A 27038-nucleotide genomic window follows, 5' to 3' on the forward strand; every position below is an offset into this window, starting at 1 on the left:
ATATTACACACAACACTCCGGAAAATCCTGCACATGTCTGCCTAGTTCTTTTTGCGTACTGGATCATTCGCGTTTCCAGACCAAAAGAAAAATAAAATTTGGAACTCGTATAAGGGCCGTTTATTATATCATATAAGGGACTGTAATATTCTGGAATACAGGATGTCTCTTTAAATCAAATTATGCTTCTAAAAATAACAAGCAGCTCAACGCCCAGAAAACATGCCTATGTGGAAATGTCCACGTGGAAGATAGAGAGGAATGCAAGCTAGCCTTAATGATACCTGTCAAGATAATGGGCACAGTCTTATCCAGGTGAGATCAGCTATTGAATGACAATTCTATTTTTCTACTCTGAAGACAAGAGCAAAACTTGAACAGGTTACTTTGCTGAATTCGAATCCTAAATTCCAGCTCAGCTTTTCCATTTAGGAAGATGAAAACAGGATTGGATCAAGATAGAAAATCCAAATGGCACTTCTTTCCCAACAATTAACCCGGTGAATAATCCACTAGGAAGATTCCCTATGCAAGCATCGCTGAAGTGAAGGACTGCATTTTAGCAGGGCTTGCGCAGCAGAACTTCCCAGTAGGTCAGATCTGTCCATCTCCAACTCCGCCACTCTTAATGGCAACCCAAACCTGCTACCTGGCTGCCTCATGATTCGGCCATATTCCAAGATAATTGAATGCAGATTAAATTTAGCAGCATTCAAGTCACAAACAGGGTCCTGAGGGTGGATTCCCTACCCTCCAGCCATTCAATGACTGCTTATGGGTATAGTGGGGATTCCAAACTGCATTAGTTGTTGAGTTACAGAACCAGGTGGTGGTAGTTCTTCCACACTGATTAACACAGAGTATAAAAGCGGACGTGTGTGTGTGTGTGTGTGTGTGTGTGTGTAACTGAACCTCCTTTGCTCACACTATGAATGCCTGTCAGTTGTATACTCCAAAGCAGTTGAGAATGAGAGATGTTAACATTACCTATGGATTAAAGAGCAGAAGCTCTGTGTGACTTGACACCTTTTAAACAACCTGACATATTCACAGTCAAGGGAGTAACAGTGATTTAAAAAAAGGATTTTCCACCCATCGCTTCCTTCAGTATACACTTATGGGTGACAGGGGAGATCACAGTTCAGATCAAAAAGAGTGTGTGGGCATGATGTAAGCAACCGAGACTGTTTTCGCAGACAGTGGGACAGCCTGAGAATGTGGAAAGGGGAAATGATGGGCAATTGCAAGTTCGGAAAGGAGTTCACGTATTTTAGAAGAGCACCCAACTCGCCATCACACAACCTGCCATAGGCAAGGTAGCATTTAGGATGGGAGGGAGAAGAGTGAAAAACACCTGGAGTTTATATGATTATAACCAGATTAATTTTAGAATGGCACAGCTACTGGGCAGCGATTGATTATTCGAGGGGTAGGATCACATGATTCCAGCTCCAGCTCCTACCCTACCCTGCCCTGTAACCTTTCTGTCTTTTTACAGAACGATGTATAGAAAATTACATGGGAGGAATAAATTGTCCTGGGGTTTGTTTCTGGATGGCTGCTTCTTGTCTGAGGGTGGAGATGGAGGGGGGTTGTGTTAGGGGAAGCTTTTCGAAGTGGGGATATGAGGTGGGGAAATAGCCTTAAGCCTGAATTTGACCGGTGCATGACCGTTGCCTTCTGGCTGACCTCAGATTCTATTCCCAGGCCTTTTCCGATTCTATAGTCTCCTGTCCCCGTGGGGGTTATTAATGGAAGCAAAAATACCCCCCTCCCAGCCAACGACTACGTCTTTCGTCATTGCAATGCAGCTTGTTAAGAATGGCAAGATGCTGGGGGGGGGGAATGATATGTGGGTTTAAGTGCTACTTGCAAAAAATGGTCTTAGTTGAAATCAAGGTTCATCACAGCGTCATCTGACTATTCTTACGTCCCCCCCCCCCTTCTGCCAGCTCTAACGCCATACTTCTCCCCTCTCTGCACTCCCTCAGAAAGACCACTAGATGTCACCAGCCTCCTCCTTTCACTCAAGGGCCTGCGGAAATAAAATGACGCTTAAAGCAACAGAGAGAATTAGAAATGCTGGAATTTATTTATTTATTTATTTGGTTGCTTGTCATTCACAATGAAAAGGAAATCCTGGTGTATTAAAATCATCATCCAGCTATAGAATGTATATAAGCTACGCTAAGTTGGTTGTGGGTGGGGTGGGGTGGGGTGGGGAAGAGATGCTCTATAGTGACTGAACAGTGGGTTTTTTTGTAATATTATTCTAGAAACAAATAGTTAAGGAAAGAAGCAAAAGCATAACAGTGCTCTGGCTGACTGATCTGAACCCAATGAATATTGCTGGACCTGCAGAGAATTGCGCACATATTGCTGCACTCACTGAGAATGAATGTCCAAGATAGAATTTTTGGGATTCAGAGAAATCCTGGAGGAGTTTGTAGTTCTGTGTAGCCTTGCAGTCTGTCTCCCATGAACAACATTTCGAGAAAATATAGATTGTGTTTGCTGAATCAGGATGCTTATGGAAGCTGCTGACTGCATTCTTAAAGTGTTAGGTGGGTCGAGGTAAAGATCCTAGGACTTAAAAAATGAGTGGCATTTGGAGCCATAGAGTCTCAATCAATGGCCATTCAGTGTGCTCTTAACTGAATCATAGGAAGCGAAGAGTGCTGAAGATCAAGGCCATCTGCTTGCCAAAAAGCAACATTTCCCATACTTTAGTCCCTATTCCTGCCACAAGTCACCCAGCAAAACCCAGGACACATTATTATTATTACCTGTAATAGTAGTAGTAGTAGCAGTAGTAGTATACAACTGTTCATCCATAGATCACAGGGTGGTTCACATCATGCCACAATTAAAGCAAATGAACAATTAGCCTGCCACACTAAAAAGCATCTGCAGATCAGAAAGCTCTGGATGACTCAAGCGAACAGGCCTAGTACACAACATAGACAGTTCAAAATACAGCCTCTAAAATCATCGGCTAATCTGAGCTGGGGATAAAAAATTCCTCCCTGATTGCTAATATGATAATCACACAATTCTGAGCATGGGCAAAACTCCTAACAGAAATCTATTCCACACATTACATGGCGCAAACCAAACTATGTGACTAAGTGTACACTTGGAAAGGAACTACAGACTATTCTGGTCTCTGAAGAGCACACTTTCATCTTGTATATGTTTCCAAACATTTGTCTGCTTCACACATAACATTTTTAGTTGTATTTTAAAAAGCCCAACAGGTGTGTATACATGCTTGGAACACGTCAGCCGGTGTCCCCTTCCCTTCCCCTGCCACATCTCTGGTCTAAAGTATCCTCTGTTTAAAAATGTTGGAGTTTGACTGTACTCATTTGCATGGAATATTTAGTTAGTCTCTTATTTGTGAGGCTCCTCAGATGGCTTCAGGCAAGCCATTGTTGTCTGGCTCACAACTTTCATATGGATAATGCTGGTGAAGGTTGGGTAGATGGGTTCTCCGTCTCATTCAGAATCCTTGTTATGAGGCTCTGATATTTAAATCACACCAAAGCACTTTTCGCACACATACACATGGTTCTATGGAAACGAACACATAAAAGTAACATATCTAGCAGTTCTTCCATAGGAGTGTGGGAGTTTTGTAGAATGCAAGCCCTCTGGGGGCAGAGACAACGTCACACTGGTGCTCTGTACAGCACCATTTAGCTGGTGCTAAATGTTAAGGGGAAGTTGTTTTTTAAAAAATGAGGGACATCTGGCAACACTAGTGCCAAGCCGGACCGCTAACACTAGTAAGGTTTGCTACAAGCCCCGAGTGTCGCTTAAAAGCACCTGAGGCTGCAAGTCGGCTAAGGTTGCTGAGCGTATCCACTGACTGCTCTGTTAATGGTGCTAGTGAGGAGCTCCAGAACAGCTTTATCAGTTGTGCCAGAGGTGCGTTTTTAGCTCAAATTCTCCAGCTTTGCTGTGTTCAAAAAGATTGCCTAGGTTTTAATGTCGGAGCCACAGCAGTAAAAAAGATGAACCACTTAAAAAAAAGGAGGGGGGCTTGAAGCTTACAAAGCACATGACATCCTGTCACAGACCTCATGGCGCCAGTCAAACACCTGCAGGCTACACCTATCCTGCGGCTGGCAATGTCAGCCAGGGATCCTGGAGGCTGTGCCAGGCAGTAGTGCCAGAAGTTGAAAGATCAAGGCTGGAATTTTTGAGACATGCTGGTTATGCACAAATGAGAAACCCACCTTTCATCTCACACAGACAAGAGGGGTGAGTTAGCAGATGTTAGAAGATTTAATAGACAATGTTTTTATCTAGTGTAGACAGGGAAAGCAAGCGCAATGGTAGGCTTACCTATGTCTGGCCAGGGGTATTGTTAGGAGGTAGCCCATGTGGACCCTGCGTCTTTCATGCCAAGCCCACCCCCACCCCCTTTTAAAAAACCTTAGTTTTTAAAACTTTGCTTAGCTGGAGTCTTATTATGGTCAGAGCCTTTGCTTACAGGGTGGGTGGGTATGATGCAAAATGCAGGGCAGGTGAGATCTCAGCTACATATCTATCTTCTTAATTTGCCCAGGGGCACTCTATGCATTTATGCTCTGAACCCTTTAATAACCTAGCAATGCCTGTGGGGGGGGGGACAGTATAAAACAGGTGTGAAATTTGGTCACGGGTGCTGAATTCAGCATCCTGGAAATTCCTGTTTTCATTTATTTATTTTTAATGATTCAGGTTTCTAGCAGAGACCCACTTGAAAATATGTAGAAATTCTGCCCCTTCCTTTAAATGTAAAAAAATAAAATAAAAAAACAAAAAAACTATGCTTACGGAGCAGCTTTCCCTCTGAAAGTCAGTCTATAATCTGCAACTGTAAATTAGTGCATGCAATTTTTATACAAATTTGTGCTGTGGGTCTGTGCCCTAAGTCTTTTAGTGATCCACCAATGTACCAGGGCAGAGGCTTTCCCCAGTCCAACAATGCCAGAAACTGAAGCTGGGCCTCTAGAGGTGCAAAATGTGTGCTCCAATACATGTTCATGGCCATTTGTCCTTGGAGTTCCCTCCCTACAGTCACTGGCGGAGGAAGAGGAATGCGGGGGGAGCGCACCTCCCCTGGCAGCACGATCCCGGCGGGGTGCCATCGCGGCTGCCCCCCCTGCCTGCGCTGGGCGCCACACCCATACGGGCGGCACACCACGCCCCCGGGATGCACGCCAGCCTCGCCCCTGCCTGCTCTCCGCCCCCCGGTGCCAGAGCATGAAGCTCCGCCACTGCCTACAGTATGTAATTTTGCCTTGTTCCACCTTTTTAAAGGCCAAAGCCTCCTAAAATCTAACTAAAGAACTGAAATATAACAAGCATTAAAACTGAGCTTAGTTGGTTAGAGCGTGGTGCTAATAACACCAAGGTTGTGGGTGTGATCCCAATACGGGACAGCTGCAGATTGCAGGGGGTTGGAATAGATGACTCTCAGGGTCCCTAGTCTCCCAACGCTACAGTTCTATGATTCTAGCCTGATGGGTCTCTAACAGCCAGCCCAAATGGAAAGGTCATATATGCATTTATTTATCTATACTGCTTTTGGGAATGTGCTCATTCCCTAGTGGAAGGAGTTTCAAAGTATCGTGAAAAGAATGATCATTTTTAGCAGGACATTATAAGGCTCCTTGGTTGTTGCCAGACCAAAAGTGAAAGAGAAATCAAACGGGTTTCTATCCAACCTGATGTTCTGATGATAGTTAGATTTTAGTACAGTGGTACCTCTGGTTGCGAATGCGATCTGTTCCGGGAGGCCTGTTTGCAACATGAAAAGAGCGCAACCCGCAGCGGCGCGTCTGCACACGTACAGGTTGCAATTTGCCACTTCTGCACATGCAAGTCATTTTGCACGTCTGTGCATGCGCGGGCAACGAAACCTGGAAGTAACCCTTTCCGGTACTTCCGGGTCGCCGCGGGATGTAACCTGAAAGAACGTAACATGAAGCGGACGTAACCAGAGGTGTCACTGTACAATCCAACTTAACACAGAAACAGGACATAGCAGTAGAAGACAGTCTCACATCTTAAGTTTGTCAGCCCCAAACTGTTTTAAGATGCCACTCTCTACTCCAGTTCATTACAACTAACCACTCTATAAGACGCATAAGACAATAAGATGCACCTAGTTTTTGGAAGAGGAAAACAAGAACAAAAATATTCTGAATCCCAGAAGCCAGGACAGCTAGCGGGATCGCTGCGCAGCGATCCCGCTGGCTGTCCTGGCTTCTGGCTTAGCTGTGCGTAGCCTCTCCTAGGCAGGGGGAGCCTTCATTCCCCTGCCTGGGAGAGGCTGCGTGCGGCTAAGGCTCCCCCAAGAGCCACACTCCCTTTAAAGAGCGTGCGGAGTATATATGTGGCTCTTGGGGGCTTTTCCCCGAGGAGGGAGAAGAGCAGCCCTTCTCCGTCCTCGGAGAAAAGCCCCCAAGAGCTGCACACACGCTCCACAAGGCTCTTTAAAGGGAGCGCTGAGCAAAGCCTCCCACCTGCATTCGCTCTATAAGACGCACACACATTTCCCCTTACTTTTTAGGAGGGGAAAAGTGCATCTTATAGAGCGAAAAATACGGTAATTGCTAGGATTTCCAGTGTTCTCTTTCTCTCCTTAATCCCTCATATTTATATTTGTTGCATAATTTAATGCAAGGGCTCAGGTATGTCACATTCATGTTTTTATGTGAACTCAGAAAACATCTTACATGTGCATCCAAAAATGCAAAGGATGCAGTTGCCCTGAGCAACCCCACCCAAACATCTGACTTCCATAAAGGCTTAAGCCTCAGCACTTGTAACTTCACAAAACAATGGATTGTCTCAGTGTGAAGACTATTCAGCTTTCAAGTACAGGTTCTTGTATTTCACTCTGCTGAACAGTTTAATACTGCCATGCTGGTAGAAGCTCTGGGGCAGTTTGAATGCTCCCCCCCCGCCCCCACTTTTCTCTTACATGACTCTGAGGGCTAGTTCACATAATTCTTTTCCCTAGGTTGAAATCAACATGAATGGATTTACAGTTGTTGAACTAGTCTTGTGAATAGCCCAATATGGATGTCTCTGAGCCATGAATCAACACATCCTGATTCATATCACTCTCTTGAGTTATCAAGATTTAAATGCTGGAACTGCAGAAGCTCACTTTTCATTCCCACAACTTGAATTCCAACACAATATTTAGAAACTATTTCTGGCTCTAGTGAAGACAAAAACTTGAGACGGAAAAACCACCAAAGTCTAGGGCACATTTACAAGTGATGCTTAAATCCCCATATTTGTAGATCAAAGGAAAAATTCAGGGACCAGAACATGCCCTGGAAATAATAAGTATTTTGCTTTCTTACTTTCCTTAATAATATTGGCAAAATGGCACATTCAAAACAGAGATGAAACAAAATAAGATTTGACAAACTTTCAGAATTTGAATATTTGAATCGAATCAAATGTTTTAAAAAACTGACTTTGAGGATATTAAAAAAAAACCCTCTAAATAATCTGCTGATTTATTATTCTGATGATCTATTTCAAATAAAAAATGTGAGGTAACTCCTTGCTAAATTCAATTTATACTATCTTTTACACCATTTTATTCTCACAAAAATCCTTCATTTGGCATACTGATTTTAGTCCAGTTAGCAGACTTTAATCACAATTTTATAGCCAAAATAAAAACTTGAGAATTCCCGTATCAAAAAAATAAAAAATAAAAATCAGACTTGCACTATAGACTTTTAATACTGCTTTGTATACACATTGTTTTTAGGTCACACCCAGAAGTGGCTTGTCATGCGGAGTAAAAACTATCTGGCAGGTTAACAGCTCTTGCTTACTGGGAGGGAGACAAAGAGGGCTGAGATAGAAGGGAGGTCGATGTGGTCAAACACACCAGTGAAGTAAATCTGGCACTCCTGTCAGTGAGTTTGCACCATGCTGACCTCCCCAGTACTTTACCCTCCCCCTCCTGGTAAGTAACACACCTGCACAGAAGCTAGTGTTGCAGTTCCATTCCACCCGGTCAGCTGCTTCTGGTCACACCTAAAGTGTTTGTAAACATTTTAAATGAAGACCAAACTACACATTACATGCAAAGTTAGGCCAGAGGCCCCTTTTCAATAGGAAAAGTCAATTGGGGTATGTTTTGGAATGGAGAAAAAGAGGCCAATTGCCCACTCCCCATGTGGCTTTCACGTGTTAGAAGTGGCCATTGGGCTACTAGTGTATGCTTTTGTGTATACTGTTTGGCTCCGAGACTCACTGTGACGTGTTCACTTGGTGGCAAATCTGGATTTTTGGTTGTGTTATGTGTGATGCAGCCCACTGGGTGTCACTGGTGAAAAGAGCTCATTATGCAAACAGAATAATAAAAAAATTCCTACAGATTCTGAGCCTTTACAGGATTTCAGGATGTTTACTGCTGTTTGCACTTGACAACACTGAACACAGTACTGCATTTCAGTGCTACTTGAGACCTCGGTTACATTCCTGAATGGAACTATCTAAAATGCTGAAGAGGAAAAAACCCAGCTTCCATTAAAATTAATTTTAGAGAAAATGTATGGGGTTCATGCTGTGGGTTCCTCTTGCCCCAGTTGCAAGATCAGATAGATTTTGCCTACTTACTGTTGAATCTCAGCCAACTAACCCCCCAGCCCCAAAATCACATCTCCCCACGGCTGATGCGCGAAAATGTCAGACAGGACCTTAGCAGCAGACGGCATGCATTCCAAACAACACCAGATGGATTTTTATATTAGCTACTATTTCATGTTCAAGGCACAGCGACCGCAATGCTTTAAAAGGAAAAAAAAAGAAAAAAGCCAGCCAGCCTCTGCACTGCTGCCACGCTTGCTTCGGCGAGATTAATTCTGCAAAATTAATTGGGACAAGATTGAAAAGGAAATTAAAATGCAGCTGAGTGAACAGGCTTTTCAAACACCTTTTCCCCCTCTCTCCCTCCCCCTCCCTTGCTCTCTAACTATCCCCACCCCCACACCATCAAGCTTTATTAAGCCTCGGTTTCTTGGATGGCCATAGGTGAGTTCTGTTGTCATGCAAAATAATTTATGAAAGGAAGACACTCAGGACCAATTGGTTACACGTGAAGAAGTTGTGCTGGAGCTCCAAACCGGAGCCACTGAAGGGAGTTAAAACCAGGTCATAGTCTCATGTCAAAGGGAGGGAGGGACGGAGGGAGGGAAATAAGTCAGACACTATTGAACTGCATGCATGTTCCTTCACATATAGATGTTTGATATATCTTAATTTTTGGCGGTATTAATGTGGAAGGCCTTTAACAAACAAATACTTTAGGATTCGGGAATGGTATATTCTAGAAAATGTAACATTCTGGCATACATATGGTTAATAAAAAATGGATATAGAATTGCCAAGAACTGCCGTGGTGACATTACTAAATTTTTTTGAAGGGGTAGTCCCAGGTAGACTCACAGAAGTGATTACAAATATTAATTACTGCACAAATAGGGATGGGCAGATTATTCTATTTACTGTTTGTGTCAATATCCCATGTGGTCATTCATAAGCCTCTTCTGTCCAATTTCTACATTAATCTGTGAATCTCTGAAATTAAAAAAAAACCTGTGCAGAGTTTGTATTTAAATATGTATTTTATCACAAAATGTGTATCTAAATATGCATTTGATTTATATTTTATCCTAAAATATGTATATTGGCATGTTTGTTGAGAAGTGTATTGCAAAATTTAGTGAGAAATCCAAAGAACAACCATGCTCCAAATCATGCCTTAGTCCAAGAGTTGTGAATTAGATTAGTCTGCTTAAAAATGTGGACCGAACAAAATTCTCCTCTACCTCTATTCAAGCTAAATACTGGCAATGGAATGAACATCTATGAACTGAATGGATGACTGAAAACTGGAAAACCGTTAAATGTTCATAATGTCTAGTTGGATAGAACCAAGAGGTAGCAATAGTCTTGAAAACGAAGAAACTGAATTATCATCATTATTTGACATATAATGTTCTAAGTATGTAAATGTATATAACATTAATGTTAGTAAAAACCCTCTTAATTAGGATGGCCATGTCTTCTACTGTCCAAAGGTCAGCCATGTACCGGTATTTGAAGGGCTGTCCAGTCTAAGTCTGATTCCTCATCCCTTTTCTATTTCAAACTTAACAAGTCAACTATCTTCTAGGTTGGCATGACATTAGCTGGGACATGGTATTGGTTGTGTTGGCTGGTTCTGTTCTGAAAATAATACATAGACCTATCATAATGTGTGTCCCCAAATACAATTTGCAACACAAATTTATTTGGTAGTGAAAATCGTTTAAAATTGCGTATGTGTATTAGGGATGGTTCGTAGATATAGGGAAACTAGCAATGGGGAACCTCTGGCCTGCGGGCTTAATTACATCCCAAGATAACATCAGATATGGAGCAGCTAAAGACACAACTGCAAAGGAACAACTGGATGCTTAAAATGCACGTCCAATGACTTCTTGGCAAGTGGAGTTTGATGATAGTGCCAATCAGCAAACTAGCACGGACAATAAGCCCCTCCAAAGTTGTCACCTGATGACCTACCCACCCACAAAGTGGCTGGTGGAGGAGGCCAGGATATGATTCACCAGTTGGATCCAATCCACCACCACTTATGTAAACATTTTATTTCTCACTGCTTGATGAAAATGAATGTCTGGACTGATTTGAATAGAAAAGCCTGTGTGAGAATATTTAATAATTTTGTTTATTTATTTTTCATACTTAAAGCCAACTCTTTGTCCCAAGATCTCAGGGTAGGTTATAACAAGATGCAAGGTGATGTGAATATTCTATCTGTGGTATGTTTTCTATGCTGGCCCATCAGACCCAGCATCTCCACTCAATACTCTCAGAAAACTGGGAGCTATGGAAAACAGTGATGGACTCTGGGGTCTCAAATTCTAGTGGCGCCTTGTGCGACACCAAAATTCAGCACCCTGCTGTCCGCTCTCCCTCACACTGCATTTCAAATCACAGTTGTGGCATCCCCAAGGCTCTGTGCCCTGTGCGACTGAACCAGTCACGCTCCAAAGTGCTTTGTAGTTCCAAAGTGCATGTCTTTTCTGTAATGCTAGAGTTCCCTGCTACATTATCATGCCAGCATCTCCCTTTAAAACATGTCAGAAAAGATTTGGTTGATTTGGTACAAAGAAACATGTCTGAAGTTGCCATAAAACTAAAATGTAATGTGTGCATTACTTCCAGGAAATTATCCTGCACAAACTTTATTGTAAGAAAAGGGAAATGTGCAAGAGCATTACCATGCTGTTGTCCATGTCCTGTTAATTGCAATGCACACAAGAGCTTCTCAAAAGAATAAGCCCTGTGGCCTAGAATCAAAGAATCATACAGTTGGAAGGGGCTCTTCAGAAGGCCAAGTTCTGGTGCCTTACCCTCCTGTACCACCAGTTCTTTGTATCTAATGTAAGACTGAGGATGTCATTTATCCTGTAGCACCAGCATGTCTGAGCATCTGATCAGCTAATCCCTACTGACCAATCTAATGCCACCAGAACCTACAAACCTAGCCACAGCCCTTAGTCCAAGCAACTCATCTGTAGTATGAAAAGACTGTTTAAGCTCCTGCTCCCTTTCCCTGATTGCTCCCTTAAATCCTGATTCTTGCCTGGTTTTGATTACACCCATGTCTCTGGATCACTTGGCCTAACACTGGACCACTGCTTATGCCAATTTATTCATCTGCACATTTATAAATCAGCCGATGTATCCACTTGCACATTTGTGGCAAAGAAAGTACTTCACATCCCCACACTCTCCCCGCCTTCCTTCCTTTGCTCCCCTCACCCCTACATCACACCTGACCAAGCAACTCAATTACCCTTGCAATTCTTGAGTGATTACACACATGCTCAAGCTATTTTCTAGACAAACTTTGCTGTGAGGCAAGTAAACATAAAAGGATGGAAGAATTTCCAAAAGCAGCTCTCTGGGCTAGGGAGGGAGATGGCGTTGGGAGGTCAGGGTGAAGAGAAAGAAGGCGGAATGATTACTTAGATCCGTGGTTTTCACATTTTTCCAGCTTCAGGGGACCTTTCCAGATTGACTTGTCTGTCAAGAAAACCCTTTGTGTCTGCAACAGAACCCGTGTAAGTTGTCGAGGGTTTGTGTTGGGTGGGGGGAATTTAGCACACTGAAAGAGGATGGTCATGCACATTAGCAAATTCACTACTTGTCTACGTGAACTGAGAATGCACCCTTGAAGACAAGCTTCTTCCTCAGCATCCCTACTACACCTACCAATCACACCATTAATGAATTTACTGATCTGTAATCCTCATGGCAGATAAAAGAATCTCACCACACACTCCCCAACACTATACAACTTCAGTTCAGTAATGTTTATTTAAAAAGGTAAAGGTAAACGACCCCTGACTGTTAAGTCCAGTCGATACGACTCTGGGGTTGCGGCGCTCATCTTGCTTTACTGACCGAGGGAGCCGACGTTTGTCCGCAGACAGTTTTGACGGGTCATGTGACCAGCATGACTAAGCCGCTTCTTGCGAAACCACAGCAGCATTTAGTGACTTTCAAATAAAAAGTTGTCATGAACCTGGAGTCCAACAGCAATCCATACACAGAGCTGGAGGCTGCAGGTGCATCACCTAAAAAGCCAGACCAGGTTCAGGGCTCTAAGCCTGCTGCTGAACAGAGGACCACTGGGCCAGGGGCTGACAGACCTAGAGAACAACCACCCATAGAGCCAGGCAGAGCTTGCAGGGCCAGAGGGACCCAATGCCTCCCACAGTACCCAACTGATCCAATGGTGCAGGAAGCACAACAGGCAGGAAGCTAGGAGCATATGAGGATGGCCACAGGATTGACCCTTTAGGGACCCTAGTTCTCCACAAGGGAGTGGAGCCTGGGAGAGGCAGGTTAGGGGAAGAAGTTCAGTTTGCTTTTAGTCTCTGTATGTGTGGGTTGCTTACTGAGCATCTTGTCAGCCAATCCCTACTGCAACTCTTCAGTTGCCTTGCCCCATTTGATCTGGGACCAGACCTGGTAAGACCAGCAAGGCTTCTTGCCACAGCAAAGATGTGTGCGTTCCTGTAGCCTTTCAGAGGCTGAGCCTTTCCCCCTCCTGCACTGGCGTGCACATCTACTCAGAAATTAAACTAGTAGCAGCACAGCATCTCTTACGCTGCAAGATAACTTCCGCCTTAGCAAATCTAATAAAGGGGGTGGTGGAATTATGTGCAAGCAGGGTATCACGCTACTGGTATCAAGAAAGTACTGAAGAAGTATCACAGAGACACTAAAATGAGGTTAAATCACAGTTTGACTGATCATGTGGAGAAAGCGAGTCTGAACCTCTCTCCCCACAGCTTTGAGATGTACCCTTTATGTTAGAGAAGTTGATTTCTTTTCCTTGGAGGGATAGAACTCATTGGCTGGAGGCTGTGGAGGTAAAGCTGTTTCTACACATACCTTGCTGAGGATGTATATCAAATCTCCTCGCTGGAATGACAGCTCATCTGGATGGCCACCAGCACAATCCCACAGACCTTGATAGTAATTCACATACTTTCTTCTGAGTCCTTGTACAGAGAGAGAGAAGAGTGTGTTAAGAACAGATTATAGTATTCAGATCAATAGCTGCAAGGCAGACTTGATTTCTCCTTTGGCAGTAATTTACGGGGAAGTTAGATTTTGGTAATTTATCCCAAAAATGCTACACCTGGGCCTTAAGTTCACTTATGTTCACCTCTAGTGGCAGTGGTGTTTTTTTTTTGGTTTTTTTTATAATAATTTTTATTGGGTTTTTACATTTTATAACAACAAACACACACACAAAGACAAAAACACACAAATACAATTACATACCCTAATTTTCTTTACCCACTTTCATTGACTTCCCCCCACCCCCTCCTCTTACATCCCAGTTCCAATAATTAATTCAGCAAATTCTTACCTAACCTCTTAAGCATATTCATATTGCTTTTAAAAATTTAATTCTTTTTGTTTATCTATATTCAACTTATCCAATTCTCTTATTATCATTAATTTCTTTTTTTTTTAAGGTCGATCTAACTTCCCTTCCACAAATTTTCCCTTTATTATATTAATTATAGGTCACATTGACCAAATAAAACAAATCATAACATTTTATAGTTCTATTCTCTCTCCCCCCCCTGCCCCGGTTTCTGTCCCTTCCCAAACAAATGTCCAAAAAACAAACAAAAAATAGTTCTTAGCCCGGATTCCTCACGTCCGAGGCGTCTGATTCTCTGTCAGTCCCTCTCTGCCAACTATATTGGTAGTCCTCTTTGTTGGTCCTAAGACCCCGAAGGAATTCAGTCAGAGTCACATCATATTTTCTTTCATCCAGAATGTTAAAAAGTGTTTGCTGCGAAGGGTCATCTACTTTTCCATACTCAAGAGGAAAGTCCCAATCATGTTGCTTTATTCTTTTTAGTTTTAATGTTCCAAGTACTCCAGGGACTTCCCTCTTCTTCTTTCTCATCTTTCGCAGGTTTGTAATCCAAAGGTCTTCTTGCTCATACTCTAACAATGTAGATTCCTGGTTGATATTTTCCACTTGTAGTGTCTGCACTCCTTCTTTCTTCTCTGTCAATTCCAAAGGCATCTCTTCCTGCTCAGCTGCAGAGTTTTTGTCATACATCTCCTTTGTGCATTCAGCAGAGTTGTTTGTTTCAGAATTCAAGGTCATAAATACTTTACTCAGAGCCATACTCTGCTCTTGCAGGATTCCCACGAGAAAGAACATTTTTTCTATCTCCGCCAGTAATTTTCCCTCTGCAGCCATTGTAATGTCACTAATTCCCCCTAGGGGGCTTTCAGTTATTTAGTAGTCCTTTTCCAATAATCTGTTACTTTGTTATTATCAGTACTTTGTTTCCAATCGCCTCAGTTCAAATGTATCACCTTTAATTCAGAGAGTTGTTAAATAACAAAATTCTTTACTTTGTCCGCCCGTTTGACAGCTTCTTTGACAGCTGTCAAACTCCTTTCACTTCTTCCTCCGGCACCCAAACAGGACACTCCCGGGTTTTGGGGAGGGTTACACACAAAGTTCCAAAGTTCCTCCCTTTCTCTCCAGCACAAAATCTTCTTCTATCAAATTTGTGAAAAACTTTTAAATCATCAAAACAGTATTCATTCCGCCTTAATTCTCCGTTCCTTGCTTTAAATCGTCTATAAGTAGAGGGGGTGCGGACTTCCCTTTAACACATCCCCCGGTCGTGCCGAATTCAAAGGATAAAAATTTTTTAATGTCCAAATTCCACTACTCACGGGTCCTTTGTTATCCAGTCCAAATTTTGGGAAGAAAGTCAGCGCTCTCCGGCCATGGCTTGCGGCTTCGCTCCACTGAAGTAGCGGTCTACTCTCAGCACCACGCCACTCTCCGTACCCTCTCCGTAGCCTTTAAAAAGGCTCTTCGTGGGTCGGGGAGGGCGCTTAAGGTGCCCACCGAGTCACCAAGTCCGCAGGCTTCCGCGCCTGCGGTTTCTGAGGGTCCCCGTGTCGCCGGCACGGCAAGACCCGTCTTCAGCAGAGCCGATTCCCTCCGGAGCTCGGAGGGAATCCGCCATTAGCCGTTCGCGCTAACCCGGAAGTCCCCTAGTGGCAGTGGTTGGAGGGTGCTTGTGAGTCTCTCCAAGTTGACTGTATATATCTGTTGCAGCCAAGCTTCCTACAGCAGCAAGGACGCTTATGGATGCGTGTTCCCATCGTAGGTTCCCTAAATAAGCAAAAGGGCATTTTGGGAAATTGGGGAGATGCCTTTGCATCATGCTGACTTACTGATTCTTTTCCTATTTGATAAGGGTGGTGTGGCATGGGGCAATGGGAAGGTTTGGCTAAGACAATGCTGCAACTCAACGCTCTTGGGCAGGCTGGCTGTCAGCATTCTCTCATACCGTAACCAAATTCTGTATCAAGATACGGTAACTGCAATTCTGCAACCAGAATAAACCTAGAGCAGTGATAAGGAACCCATGGCCCTCCAGATGTTGTGAACTCCCAACTCCCATCAGCCTCGCCAGAATGGCCAGTGGGCACAGTGATGGTTGGCACTGCAGCCCATCCACAGGTTTCGTACAGGTTTCCACGTACAGTATATGTGCATTCTGAACAATTGATTCCATTTCTGCTATGCTAAGAGAGGATGGACAAGTTTTCAGGGTTATCACTGAACCCATTAGCAGGAGGAACTTGGTTTCAAAAATCAGATGTCTCGGGAAAATTAAGAGTGCATCTGATACTCAAAGGGGAGGGGGGCTGGCTCTGTAGGCAAGAATTCATCCAGCCCTCTAAGTTCCCTCTTTCCCATCAGCTGTTCAGTGGGGAGCTACACTTTCTTTACCCCTGCACAGCTGTTTTTACTCAACAGCAGACAGGTGGGCAACAGTTCAACAGGGGCAATAGGGTGAAGGGACCAGAAAGGAGAGAGGCAGAGGAAGCAGAGCCTTCATTACCATTACAATGCAGGGGACAACTCCCTCTTTGTAGTTTGCTTTGTAAGGTGTGCAATTATAGCTCCTTCTTCTGCAAGGAGATCTGCCTTAGGAAGTAAGAAAAACTCCAGTTGCATGATGACTCCAGTCTCCAGTTTACAGACAGGCAAAAAAAAAATCATCCATGCATGTTGGAGATTACACACATGTAATCTTCAGGATGCAATGGCATTTTGCAGTTTGGGGCTTTGAATAGCTATAAGGCAGAGTTTGTAGTTAAGCTGTGCGTTCATGTCTACCTTCTTCTCCTTGGATTGCTGAGCTCTTTTTGCACAGTTGGGAGAGATGCTTTTGTTTTTAAAAATGTCTATGGAGAAAATGGAGGATGAAACTTCAGTTACTAAGAATTACAGGACCTTTTCAGCAGTGACTCCTACCCCACTTATCAAATTTGATTTCAAATCAGAGACACCTCATTCCTCGTTACTTTTAAACAGTGTCTTAGAAGCTTAATTTTTATCATGGCCATTGATGGCTAATTAAGATATGCAAATCATTTTTTGTCTTTTAAAGCTACCTGTGTTATTTTCCTTTTATTGTATGGTCTGTGCATTATGGATGGAAATGATAGCCGTGTGTGTGTGTGTGTGTGAGAGAGAGAGAGAGAGAGAGAGAGAGGGAGGGAGAGGGAGAGAGAGAGATTTTGTGTGTGTGTGTGTGCATTAAAAGTGTGTGATTGTCTGCAAGTCTGCTCCCACTCACTATTTGAATGCAGCCTTCAAGAGTTTTTCATTAGGGTGCTAATGAAAAGAAAAGGTGCCTGTCTCTGCCTAAAGGTAAAGGTAAAGGTACCCCTGCCCGTACGGGCCAGTCGTGTCCAACTCTGGGGTTGCGTGCCCATCTCGCTTAAGAGGCTGGGGGCCAGCGCTGTCCAAAGACACTTCCGGGTCACGTGGCCAGTGTGACAAGCTGCATCTGGCGAGCCAGCGCAGCACACGGAAATGCCGTTTACCTTCCCGCTAGTAAGCGGTCCCTATTTATCTACTTGCACCCGGGGGTGCTTTTTAACTGTTAGGTTGGCAGGCGCTGGGACCGAGCAACGGGAGTGCACCCCGCCGCGGGGATTCGAACCGCCGACCTGACGATTGGCAAGTCCTAGGCGCTGAGGTTTTACCCACAGCGCCACCCGCGTCCCGTCTCTGCCTAAATGCATGCATTAATAGTCTGATAGTTTTTCAAGGAGGTTTCACCTTCCATTTCAGTGACAGGATTTCCACAGCTAAACTCTTGTGCTTTTGTGGCTCAGGAGCTTATGCCAGCCCCCTTCCCCAGTTGCTTTCTCTTGCTCAAAATTTAGGGTGTACCATATTCCACCAATGGAGTCCTGGCTGTGATACAGAATAGTAGGCCCTACGAGGAGGAGGGCAGAAAAGCATTATTATTTGGATGTAAGGGACATCATGATAAGAAACCCTCTAAATTTGTGTGGTCAATTTTAGATTACCTAAATTTGTTGAAATGAGTAATGGCAGAGCAGGGAGAACACAAATCTCAGTACATGCAAAAAAGTAGGTCTACTTCTTTTGTGTGAGATATTGAAAAGGGAACAGGGGGTAAGGCACAAAACAGGGAAGAGAGTAAAGGAGATCATGTAGAAAATTAAAAAATTGCTCAGGGCTCAGAGCTTCTCATCTAAAGAGAGAAGCAAGCATGGGGCTTATCACTAGGCAACCATAGATGGGAAGATTCAATAGTCAAACTAGTTTTTCTCCCTCTTGTTTTGAATTTTAATCTTTCTCCCACCCCCACCACATTTGTGTATGTCTTAGTCAGCTTCATATTATTTCAGGCGAGGAAAGAGGCTGACGTTGATTCCTGGTGCCCACTTCTTTATATAACACAGAGCTATGTAAGCAGCCTGAATAAGGAGTCTGCACATCTCTGCACCCCAAAATGCATTTAGCACTACCCCGAATCATTTGCCCTAACGTCCTCTGCAGGATGCCCTAGCATTGTCTCCAGTCTAAAGCATCATCTCTGCCTAAATCATTCCCAAGTGTGACACATCCATGCCAACGACTGCCACACCATGAATATTCCTTAAGCCCATTAAGCAAAAGTCTCCTGCAACTTTAATTAACAGCTTCCTCCTCCTTTTTAAATTGTCTTCTGTTTAGTGTGGCCATGGAATTAACAATAAATTGCCTTTTATATTAGCTCCTGTTTCCGTAAGGAGGAGGCTTTAATTACTGGTTGCAATTGCACACACAACAGCTAGTGTGGAATTAATATGAAAGCAAACTCCCACCATCCCTAACTATACACCATATTGGCTGCGGTTGATAGTATGTGGAGTCTAACAGCATCTGGATAACCCTGCTTTAGGTAACATTCATTAGCAAGCTAGTTGAAAAGCACCGTCCACAGAAACTCCTTCACAAGTTAAAAAAAGAGAGCTGCTAAATAGCTAAGATCTGTATATTAAGAAAGCCATTGTTGGTACAAAAAGAAATAAAATGATTATAATAATTTACTTATATAGTGCTCCTCCCTTCACTTAATAGTGATTTACATGAATATAATAAAGTAACAATAAAAGCATATTAGTTAGAAATCATTAAAATCATTTTTAAAATGGATGGAGGGGAGTGTGTGAGAGTGTGTGTGTGTGTGTGTGTGTGTGTGTGTGTGTGTGTAACCAAGCATTTTTAGCTGAATTCAATAGTGCAGGTTTTATTTTAAGGAAGAGCTGAGCTCCAAGAACTGTTTTCAGTGCCAGCATTCAGCTATGAAAAATATAAAGCAATCATACAGAGCATCCACGACTGAGCATGTGAAGAGTGAATCTGCTCTTTTATGGAGGAAACCACAGCTAATCTTCATCACACATCTCAGCTAAAGGGTCAGAATTTCTTGCTCACATGCCATAGCTTCTAATAGCTTCTGGGGGATGTGAACCCCAGTATTTCCTTTGGAAATACGGTAAGTGATGCAATAATGCTTCTTCCAAGATGCTTCTAAAATGTTGGAAATGGGAATACCATCTTAGTGGCCTTGACAAAATACAGTTTACTAGAACACTGCTGTTTCCTGAGCTGCAGACAAAAAGACAACACCCAGAACTGCAGGAAGCTCAAAGCAGCTCTGCCTAAGTGCTTCTTTCCTGAACTGGGTCCATACATTCCAACAGAGAGAGAAGCAAGTGGGCTGGTGGGTAGGTGGGACAGGACTGATCCAGGAAACAGGTTTTCTGCTCAGATCCTGCATGGCTTCAATTCTCAAGGAAAAAGCAAGGGTGGGAATGAAGGTGCTTGAGTACTCTGGAAGAGCAGGCTGCCTGTGGTGGCTGGGTGTAATGATTGAGAAGGCAAACTTTCCAGTCTACAGAACTTCCCCGCTCTCCTTTCCTCTTGGCGCTGGTAACTGTGACTCTCCTTTCACCCTGCCTTTGTTTTCTTACTGGGTCTGTATCCATCTCCTCCTTTGTTTTTTTCCCCGTAAGCTTTTCCTCTTTTGCTTTCCTCACTCCTGACAATTCTCTTTCCCCTCCGCCCATCTGTTGCCTAAGTTTTACGAGCCTGGCTCCTTCTCAAAGACTTTTTGGTACCTGTTTCCTGAACAAGGAGGGGTGAGGGAAGTAGGAATATTCAAAGCATTTGCACTTGGGAGGGGGGGGGACAACAGCCAAGAACTAGATGCTAAATTAGGCAGCCTGATAGAAGTAAACATCCTTGATATGTCAATCTTAACCCACTATAGATTTAAGGTTGGAGGAGTGGTGCGCAGTATGCCTCTTTCATCTTTTGTATTTAAATTTTACACTATGAAGGGCCTATTTCCTATCTTGGGATTAAGAAATTCTACATCTGTTCAATTTGCTTAATTTGGACTGATGGCCAGGGAAAGGTGTGTTTCCCCCTCACCATCAGGTTATCTGCTTTGCTTTGAAGGGATGGTGAAGCATAAATTTTAGACTGCTTGATGATGATCAGTATAAAGAGTACAATTCCCACAACTGCATTCCCCTGGAAGGCGTGGAGGTGTCCCATTGGACTTGCCTTCTCTGAGATTCCTTTAGATTCTTTTCCTGCAAGGACTCCACTCCAGCAGAGCTACAAGACAGGAGTGTCAACTGATGCATGTGGTGTGACACACACATACACAATTAATGATCCAGGTTTTAATTGATTGATTAAATGTCAGCATGTCTATATGTTGTCCCCGAACATTGGTGCACTATTAAGGATGCTAGGGGAAGGGTGTATACTAAGTGTATACTAAGGATGTTAGGGGAAGAGAATTTACACTTTAGCTAACAAACTTGGTTGGTCTCTAAGGTGCTACTGGACATTTTTTTATTTATTTCAACTGCGTCAGACCAACACAGCTACCTACCTGAATCTAACAAAGGCTAGTAATTGTTAGAAAGAAATGGCACTCTAAATGTTTCTCTCTTTTTTTAGATTTGAGAGAAAGATATGGTGCCTAGCTGAGTAACACATTGTAGCCTCCCAAACCCCTAGAAAATTAACAAGCTCAAAGGCCACCAGTATTGAATATGATTCATGTTTGAAAGTTGTACTGTATCTATGGCAATTTCAGTCAAGCACTGTCAGCTTGGGTTGCCTGTCGTTCTTACTGCAAGGAAGAAAGTAAAAGAAGGCTGACTCAGGGCCGTTTTATATATAATGTGGCAGCAGACCCAGGTTTGTTATCAGGTATACAATTGACAAGGAGCTTCAGCCAAATTTTGTGTGTGGACCTGTATAATATATGTGTGTCCAAACATGGTTTTGTTTCTTTAGTGTACACCTTGCAATTATGGTGGTGATGATGACGATGATGTAATGCATGCTGATTTGAAAGCAGTTCCAAACTGATATTTTATCTTTTACCTGTCTTCTCCATGCTTCCAGCATCTTCTCTGCCATCTGAAGTGGACAAACCAAGTTCATCATCTACAATGAGATAAGAAGTGAAGTAAATCTAGCTGTTTCTGCCAGAAAACTAATTTTGCAAAATTATACTCTAATCTGGATTTTAGAGCCAAGAAAGCTTTAAAAATAACCACAAAACAAATATAAACATCTGTGACTGCCCATCACTATTTGCACTATTTGCATGTTTCTAAAAAAACAATGGAACAAAGCACTTGGTATCTGACTTATGTGCTCCAGAGCATTAGGGCATAATTTGTGCCATGACTCTGCCTTGGCATCTAGTTCTACAAAAAAAAGGGGCAAGATTAGGATAGCAAAATTCTACCTAGTGCTACATCTTTTCCTTTTCCTTTGCTATCAGAATGTCCATCACTGCTGCATTTTTTATCCTCAAGAACTTCTTAAGTATGTTGCCATCCATTTGCAGAGACTCTTTCCATTTTATCAATAAAATATAAAATAAAATAAAATATTTAAAACTCTGCTGCCATAGCAGTGATGGTACAAGGCAGCAACAGAATATAGGGTTGGCCCTACCATTAAGCAGTCAGGTCACATGATGCTTATGAGGTGTTGAAAGGCAGAATTGTGTGGGCCACATGACATGCCCCACATCCCCTAAACTAGCCTGCTTCCCTCAGGTACAGTAGAGGGTCTCTCCCACTGCCATTGTCAAGGTAAAATTCGATTGACAGAAAGTCTGTCAGCTTCTGTACACAGAATGGGAGTGGATACAACTCTGTTCTTTCCTCTGGGCAGCAAAATGTCTTTGAATGGGCCTGCAGAGGTATTTTATGTGGACAGCATCAGGGGACAAAACACAATCTGATTATGGCTTTAAAGCCACATGCTCCTTATGTGATGAGGTACAGAAATTCAGACCTGGAACCTGAAGAGACTAAGAGGATTCTGCTCAGATCATAACCAATCCCGTAAATACAACCTTAGTAAGCCTATGATGGTACACACAGAGGAGCCTAGAAACAGCGGGTAAAGTTTTCAACCATTCCCGCCCCTCCGCTCCCCCCCCCCATTCAAACAACACTTGTAAAGCTACCAGATTGAATGGTTTGCCTCAGTTCCAGGCATGTGGCTAAAATTATTTGCTGCTCTTTTTAGAAAGTGGTACCTGTCTCCCTCCCTCCATGCTCTACAGAGCTAACAGCAGTTTCAGTGTAAAGGAATTTGAATCAGGGAAATGGGATGGGAGGATGTGGTTAAACCAATCCTCCTGCAGTGCTAGTTCCCTCAACTTCAAAGCAACAGTGTGAGGCTGTTAATTAGTAACTCGCCCCCCCCTCCAGTCCACCACAGACCTCCTGCATCATGTCTAGTTTAGCCCTCACACAGATGACTATGTGACTCTCACTGGCTTCCCCACTTCTGAGAGATGTTTTATAATGCAAAATTCTTATATGGGAAGAATTCTCATGTAGGCATTACCACGCACCCTCTGTAGATGGCAACATCTAGCAAATACACATACAGTGGTACCTCAGGTTAAGTACTTAATTTGTTCCAGAGGTCCGTTCTTAACCTGAAACTGTTCTTAACCTGAAGCACCACTTTAGCTAATGGGGCCTCCTGCTGCTGCCGTGCTGCCGGAGCACGATTTCTGTTCTCATCCTGAAGCAAAGTTCTTAACCTGAAGCATTATTTCTGGGTTAGTGGAGTCTGTAACCTGAAGCGGATGTAACCCGAGGTACCACTGTAAATGTATTTTCCAACTGAAGAGACACTGTGGTCAGCAATACGCCCCATGTTTGTTCATTATCTACAAGCAGCAATAAACCCAAGTGTGAGATCACTATACAGAATACACCAGTTGCAGCCTTGTTTTCCTGTTTTAGGAGTTTTGCAACATTTGAAGTGGTCCTAAAGCCGGCATGGGACATGCATCCTTCCTGTTTACTACCACAGCCCACTGGCTGCTTATTTATGACTAGGGCTACATGCTAAAAAGTCATCTATGATGACTTCATAGAATTAAAGCAGGGCAATGGTTAATAGACTGACTTGTAAAAAGGATGAGTCCTTGGCTCAAATTGTTCTTCTGCTATGAGCTTAATAGAGACTATGACAGACAATAATCTCTAAGAAAGTTCACTTCTCATGGTGTGTGAACACATTTATTTTGCCCCACAGTTATCCCTGGTCAAACAGGTTATGTGTGGTTTTGAAATAATGCAAACCCCTGAAAAGCCTCTTCTGATCTCTTTTCAACTATCTCACTAAACTGTTTCTAACCTTGGCTGGCTTACAGCTATAACAGAAGTAACATCTTAGGTGTGGTGCTGGTAGTTTGAGCGTAGATTCACTGCATTGGAAATCACAAGTATCTTCTGCCCTAAAGCAAGTTTTGGAGAAAACAGCTCTCCTACCTCACTCCTACCAAAGCCACATATTAACATACATTATATTAATGCCAACACTACATACAAATATTAAGAGTGAAGCGATCCAATGGTCTAATTCAGGTGTCACTACTGCCAAAACTCACTTCTGCATACTCGAGTTCCCCATTTGACTGTGACATTGTCTGCATTTGTACTTGGCTTGGCGTGGTTAAGAACCCATTTAAGTGCCATACTTCCTGATCACATGACCACCTGGCTATTTATCAGGCAGTTTGGGCAAGCCACATGGGAAGCTGATTTCAGATGTTTCCACAGCCACGTGGAACCCTGACCATACAGAATAAAATTTCAGTGGCAGCATGTCAGTACAGCAACGTTAGAAACAGCTCTCATCCCTATGCTGTTCGGGAACAACAACCTACATGCGAAAGCTTAACATATAGAACAGGAAAATGGGTTATCACCTGCTAGCAGAGGGAGGTAGTATTTTAAAATATGCCCCATAAACCTATCAATTGTTATTTAAGGCAGTAATAGCAATCACTTGTTATAGCGTCATAAATTTACATGGCACTTTATAAGCATAACACAAGCGGGAAAGCTTCCTTAGCTTTGACAAGTATCTCCGGTCTCACTAAAGAGAAGACAATGAATGAAACACACTGTCAGGAGATGATGGAGGCCATGGGAAGAGGAAAAGGGAGGAGGGCTGAATGCGTGTGGATGCGGAAGGACGGACTTAGCACAAGGGGGGAATGCATTCCAGAAGGCAGTATTAGGCATTCTTAGACTAACAGGAAAACAGAGGCCAAACACAGATCATTTGCCATGATAATTTAACACAGGATGAATTTAACCACTTGGTAAGCTGGTTGTCTGTATCATCCCACCAAGGACAGTAAGCAGAATTATCATACTGCCTCTTTCCTAGATTGCTGATCAAGTGCAGATGTGTGGCAAAAAAATTTCCTCATCACATGGGAAGACAAGCTGGTATTTTATCACTTAGCAAATAGACATCTGTATTCACAAGATAAAAGCTGTGTTGGCATGAAAAAATGGTTCTTCCCCAGCAGTAACTGAAGGTGTGTATGTTACTGTGCACAAACATTATTCCGCTTTACTTGTGTGATGCCCAACATTAAGGTATCACTTTCATGAGCTACTTAAGACCAAGAGCAACTCCATTCAGTCCCATCAAAATGTTACCAGCCTGTGTTTGAAGTCTCAAGGCCTGGAAGCCTGCTTCTAAAAATGAAAACTGAAACACTTGGGATGCCAAATTCTGGTTCTCATTTATTTCTTTGTTTAACATAAGGAAATTTAAACCCAGAAGACAATTCTGGTTCTAGTATGAAATCCAGCGCCTCTGGGGCACAGAGCTCTAGTTTTCAGTAAACAAAACAAGATATCTGACAGAAGGTCAGATGCAAAGCTGGTCAGACTCAAACAGATCTTTTGCTAATATCATAGAATTAGTGCAAAGTGTGCTGGACAACCTGCCATGCTGCACTTTCTGGAAGCCAAAGCTTCTCCCCACCACCACTTTGTCTAGGGCACAGCTGTCTCTTACTCTCCATTCAAATCAATGCAAACCTGGTCAGTTCATCCCTCTGTGAATTTAGAATTGGATCTGAAGTTGGAGGGTCACAGAAACAGCTCTCCCTGCCCTGTTCCACCCCCACCGTTAGATGGGAAAGTGGCACCAAAGATCTTTTCTAAATAAATCAGGCTTGATTGTAAAACTCAGGCCAATGACGAGACACAACCTCATTAGCATTGATTTTAAAATAAATTATTGAGAGTGCCTTTCCCACCCACCCCACCCCACCCCTTGCCTGCTCTGTGGATCTGTGAAGGAGAACCGTAAATGTTAACTTATTACAATGACTTAAAAAAAATGCGCACACACAGAAAAGTAGATGAAAAAAACTAACAATAATTGAAGAATCAAAGCTTGATTAATATCCTTCCAGGCAATGCTATGATGTGATAAAGAGAGTAAATGGAAAATACAGGGTTGCTCATCCTTCGCTGAACAGTGGAAGGGTTAGGCCAGTTTTTTCAGGCTTCGTGCTGACCAAACTAAAAGAGTGCTGCTGCCAGCCCTCAACCATCTCTTGAACCTGGCAGACCTTTTCCTACTTGTGGCAGAGCCAGCAGGAATCACCTCTAAAATGGCACAGGCCATGCATATTACATTCAAGCTTGCTCTGGTAGATCTAAGCCAAGGGACATCATTTAGAGACTGTTTCGGACCTCACATGATTGTTCTTCAGGAGCACCCATATCTACAATCAGCACACAGAGCGACTACAATACAAAAAATACAGTGGTACCTCTGGATGTGAACGGGATCCGTTCTGGAGCCTCATTCGCATCCAGAAGCGAACGCAACCCATGTCCGCGCGGGTGGCAATTCGCCACTTCTGCGCATGACGTCATTTTGACCATCTGTGCATGTGCGAGAGGTGAAACCCGGAAGTAACGCGCTTCGTTACTTCCAGGTTGCCACAGCGCACAACCCGAAAATACTTACCCCGAAGCTACTTCAACCTGAGGTATGACTGTAGTTTGTTTTAAAAACAATACCACCAAACACCAACTGCTTCTCTGCAGTTTCTAAATATATCAAGAACTCCTTCCTCCAACTTTGAACTGTGTGCTATGTGCATGCCACAGTACCCCCTTGCAGCCATGAGGACACTATTTAGAGTGTAGCAGGTCTCTAGAAATAGCACATGTGTTTAGGGTGAAACCTGAAGGACAATATGTACAATAATGCAATGGTTCTAGGGGTTGCTCGTGCGTAAACCGGTGCAACACCTGGCTGGGTTGCCTGTGTGAACCTTTTCTGTCCGGACAGCCACTCGCCCGTGGCTGTCTCAATCGCTGGAAGAATCCGTCAGTGGGCGTTTCTTGGCCTTCTTCCAGCAAAGAAGCTCTTTGATGCCTAGTCTCCTCCTACTCTCCCTGCGCGGAAGCCTTCTGCGCAAGGAGGGTGTAGGCAGCGGAGGACCCTTACTCTCCCCGCTGGTCCCTGGCAAGGAGTTATGGGACCGCCTCACCAATTCCCCCATCTGCCCCCCTTCTCCACTGGTGCTACGCTGATTCTCTTCCCCAGAAGATGGGCTGCCTCTCCCCATCCCGGGACGCTCTCTGGGACCCCTCCGGAGCCCACTCCCTCCCTCCAGCCCTGATGGCAGTTCCCTGACAAATAAGTACACATTCAATGTGAGGGAGACTAGAAA

General features: G+C 43.4%; 1 protein-coding gene across 8 annotated transcripts in view; it reads right to left on the reverse strand.

The window, feature by feature from the left end:
- The window catches only part of SKAP1 (src kinase associated phosphoprotein 1), a 314733-nt gene that overhangs the window by 31660 nt on the left and 256035 nt on the right, over nt 1–27038 (reverse strand). For all 8 annotated transcript variants that reach the window (XM_081838162.1, XM_081838163.1, XM_081838161.1 and 5 more), the window contains 2 exons: nt 21386–21448; nt 13501–13610 (listed from right to left, as the gene is read on the reverse strand). In XM_081838162.1, the coding sequence (XP_081694288.1) occupies nt 13501–13610; nt 21386–21448 (173 nt within the window). The remainder of the gene's footprint in view (nt 1–13500; nt 13611–21385; nt 21449–27038) is intronic.

The sequence above is a fragment of the Podarcis erhardii genome (genome assembly GCF_964252035.2).
Source record: "Podarcis erhardii genome assembly, chromosome: 13".
NCBI classification, from domain to species: domain Eukaryota; kingdom Metazoa; phylum Chordata; class Lepidosauria; order Squamata; family Lacertidae; genus Podarcis; species Podarcis erhardii.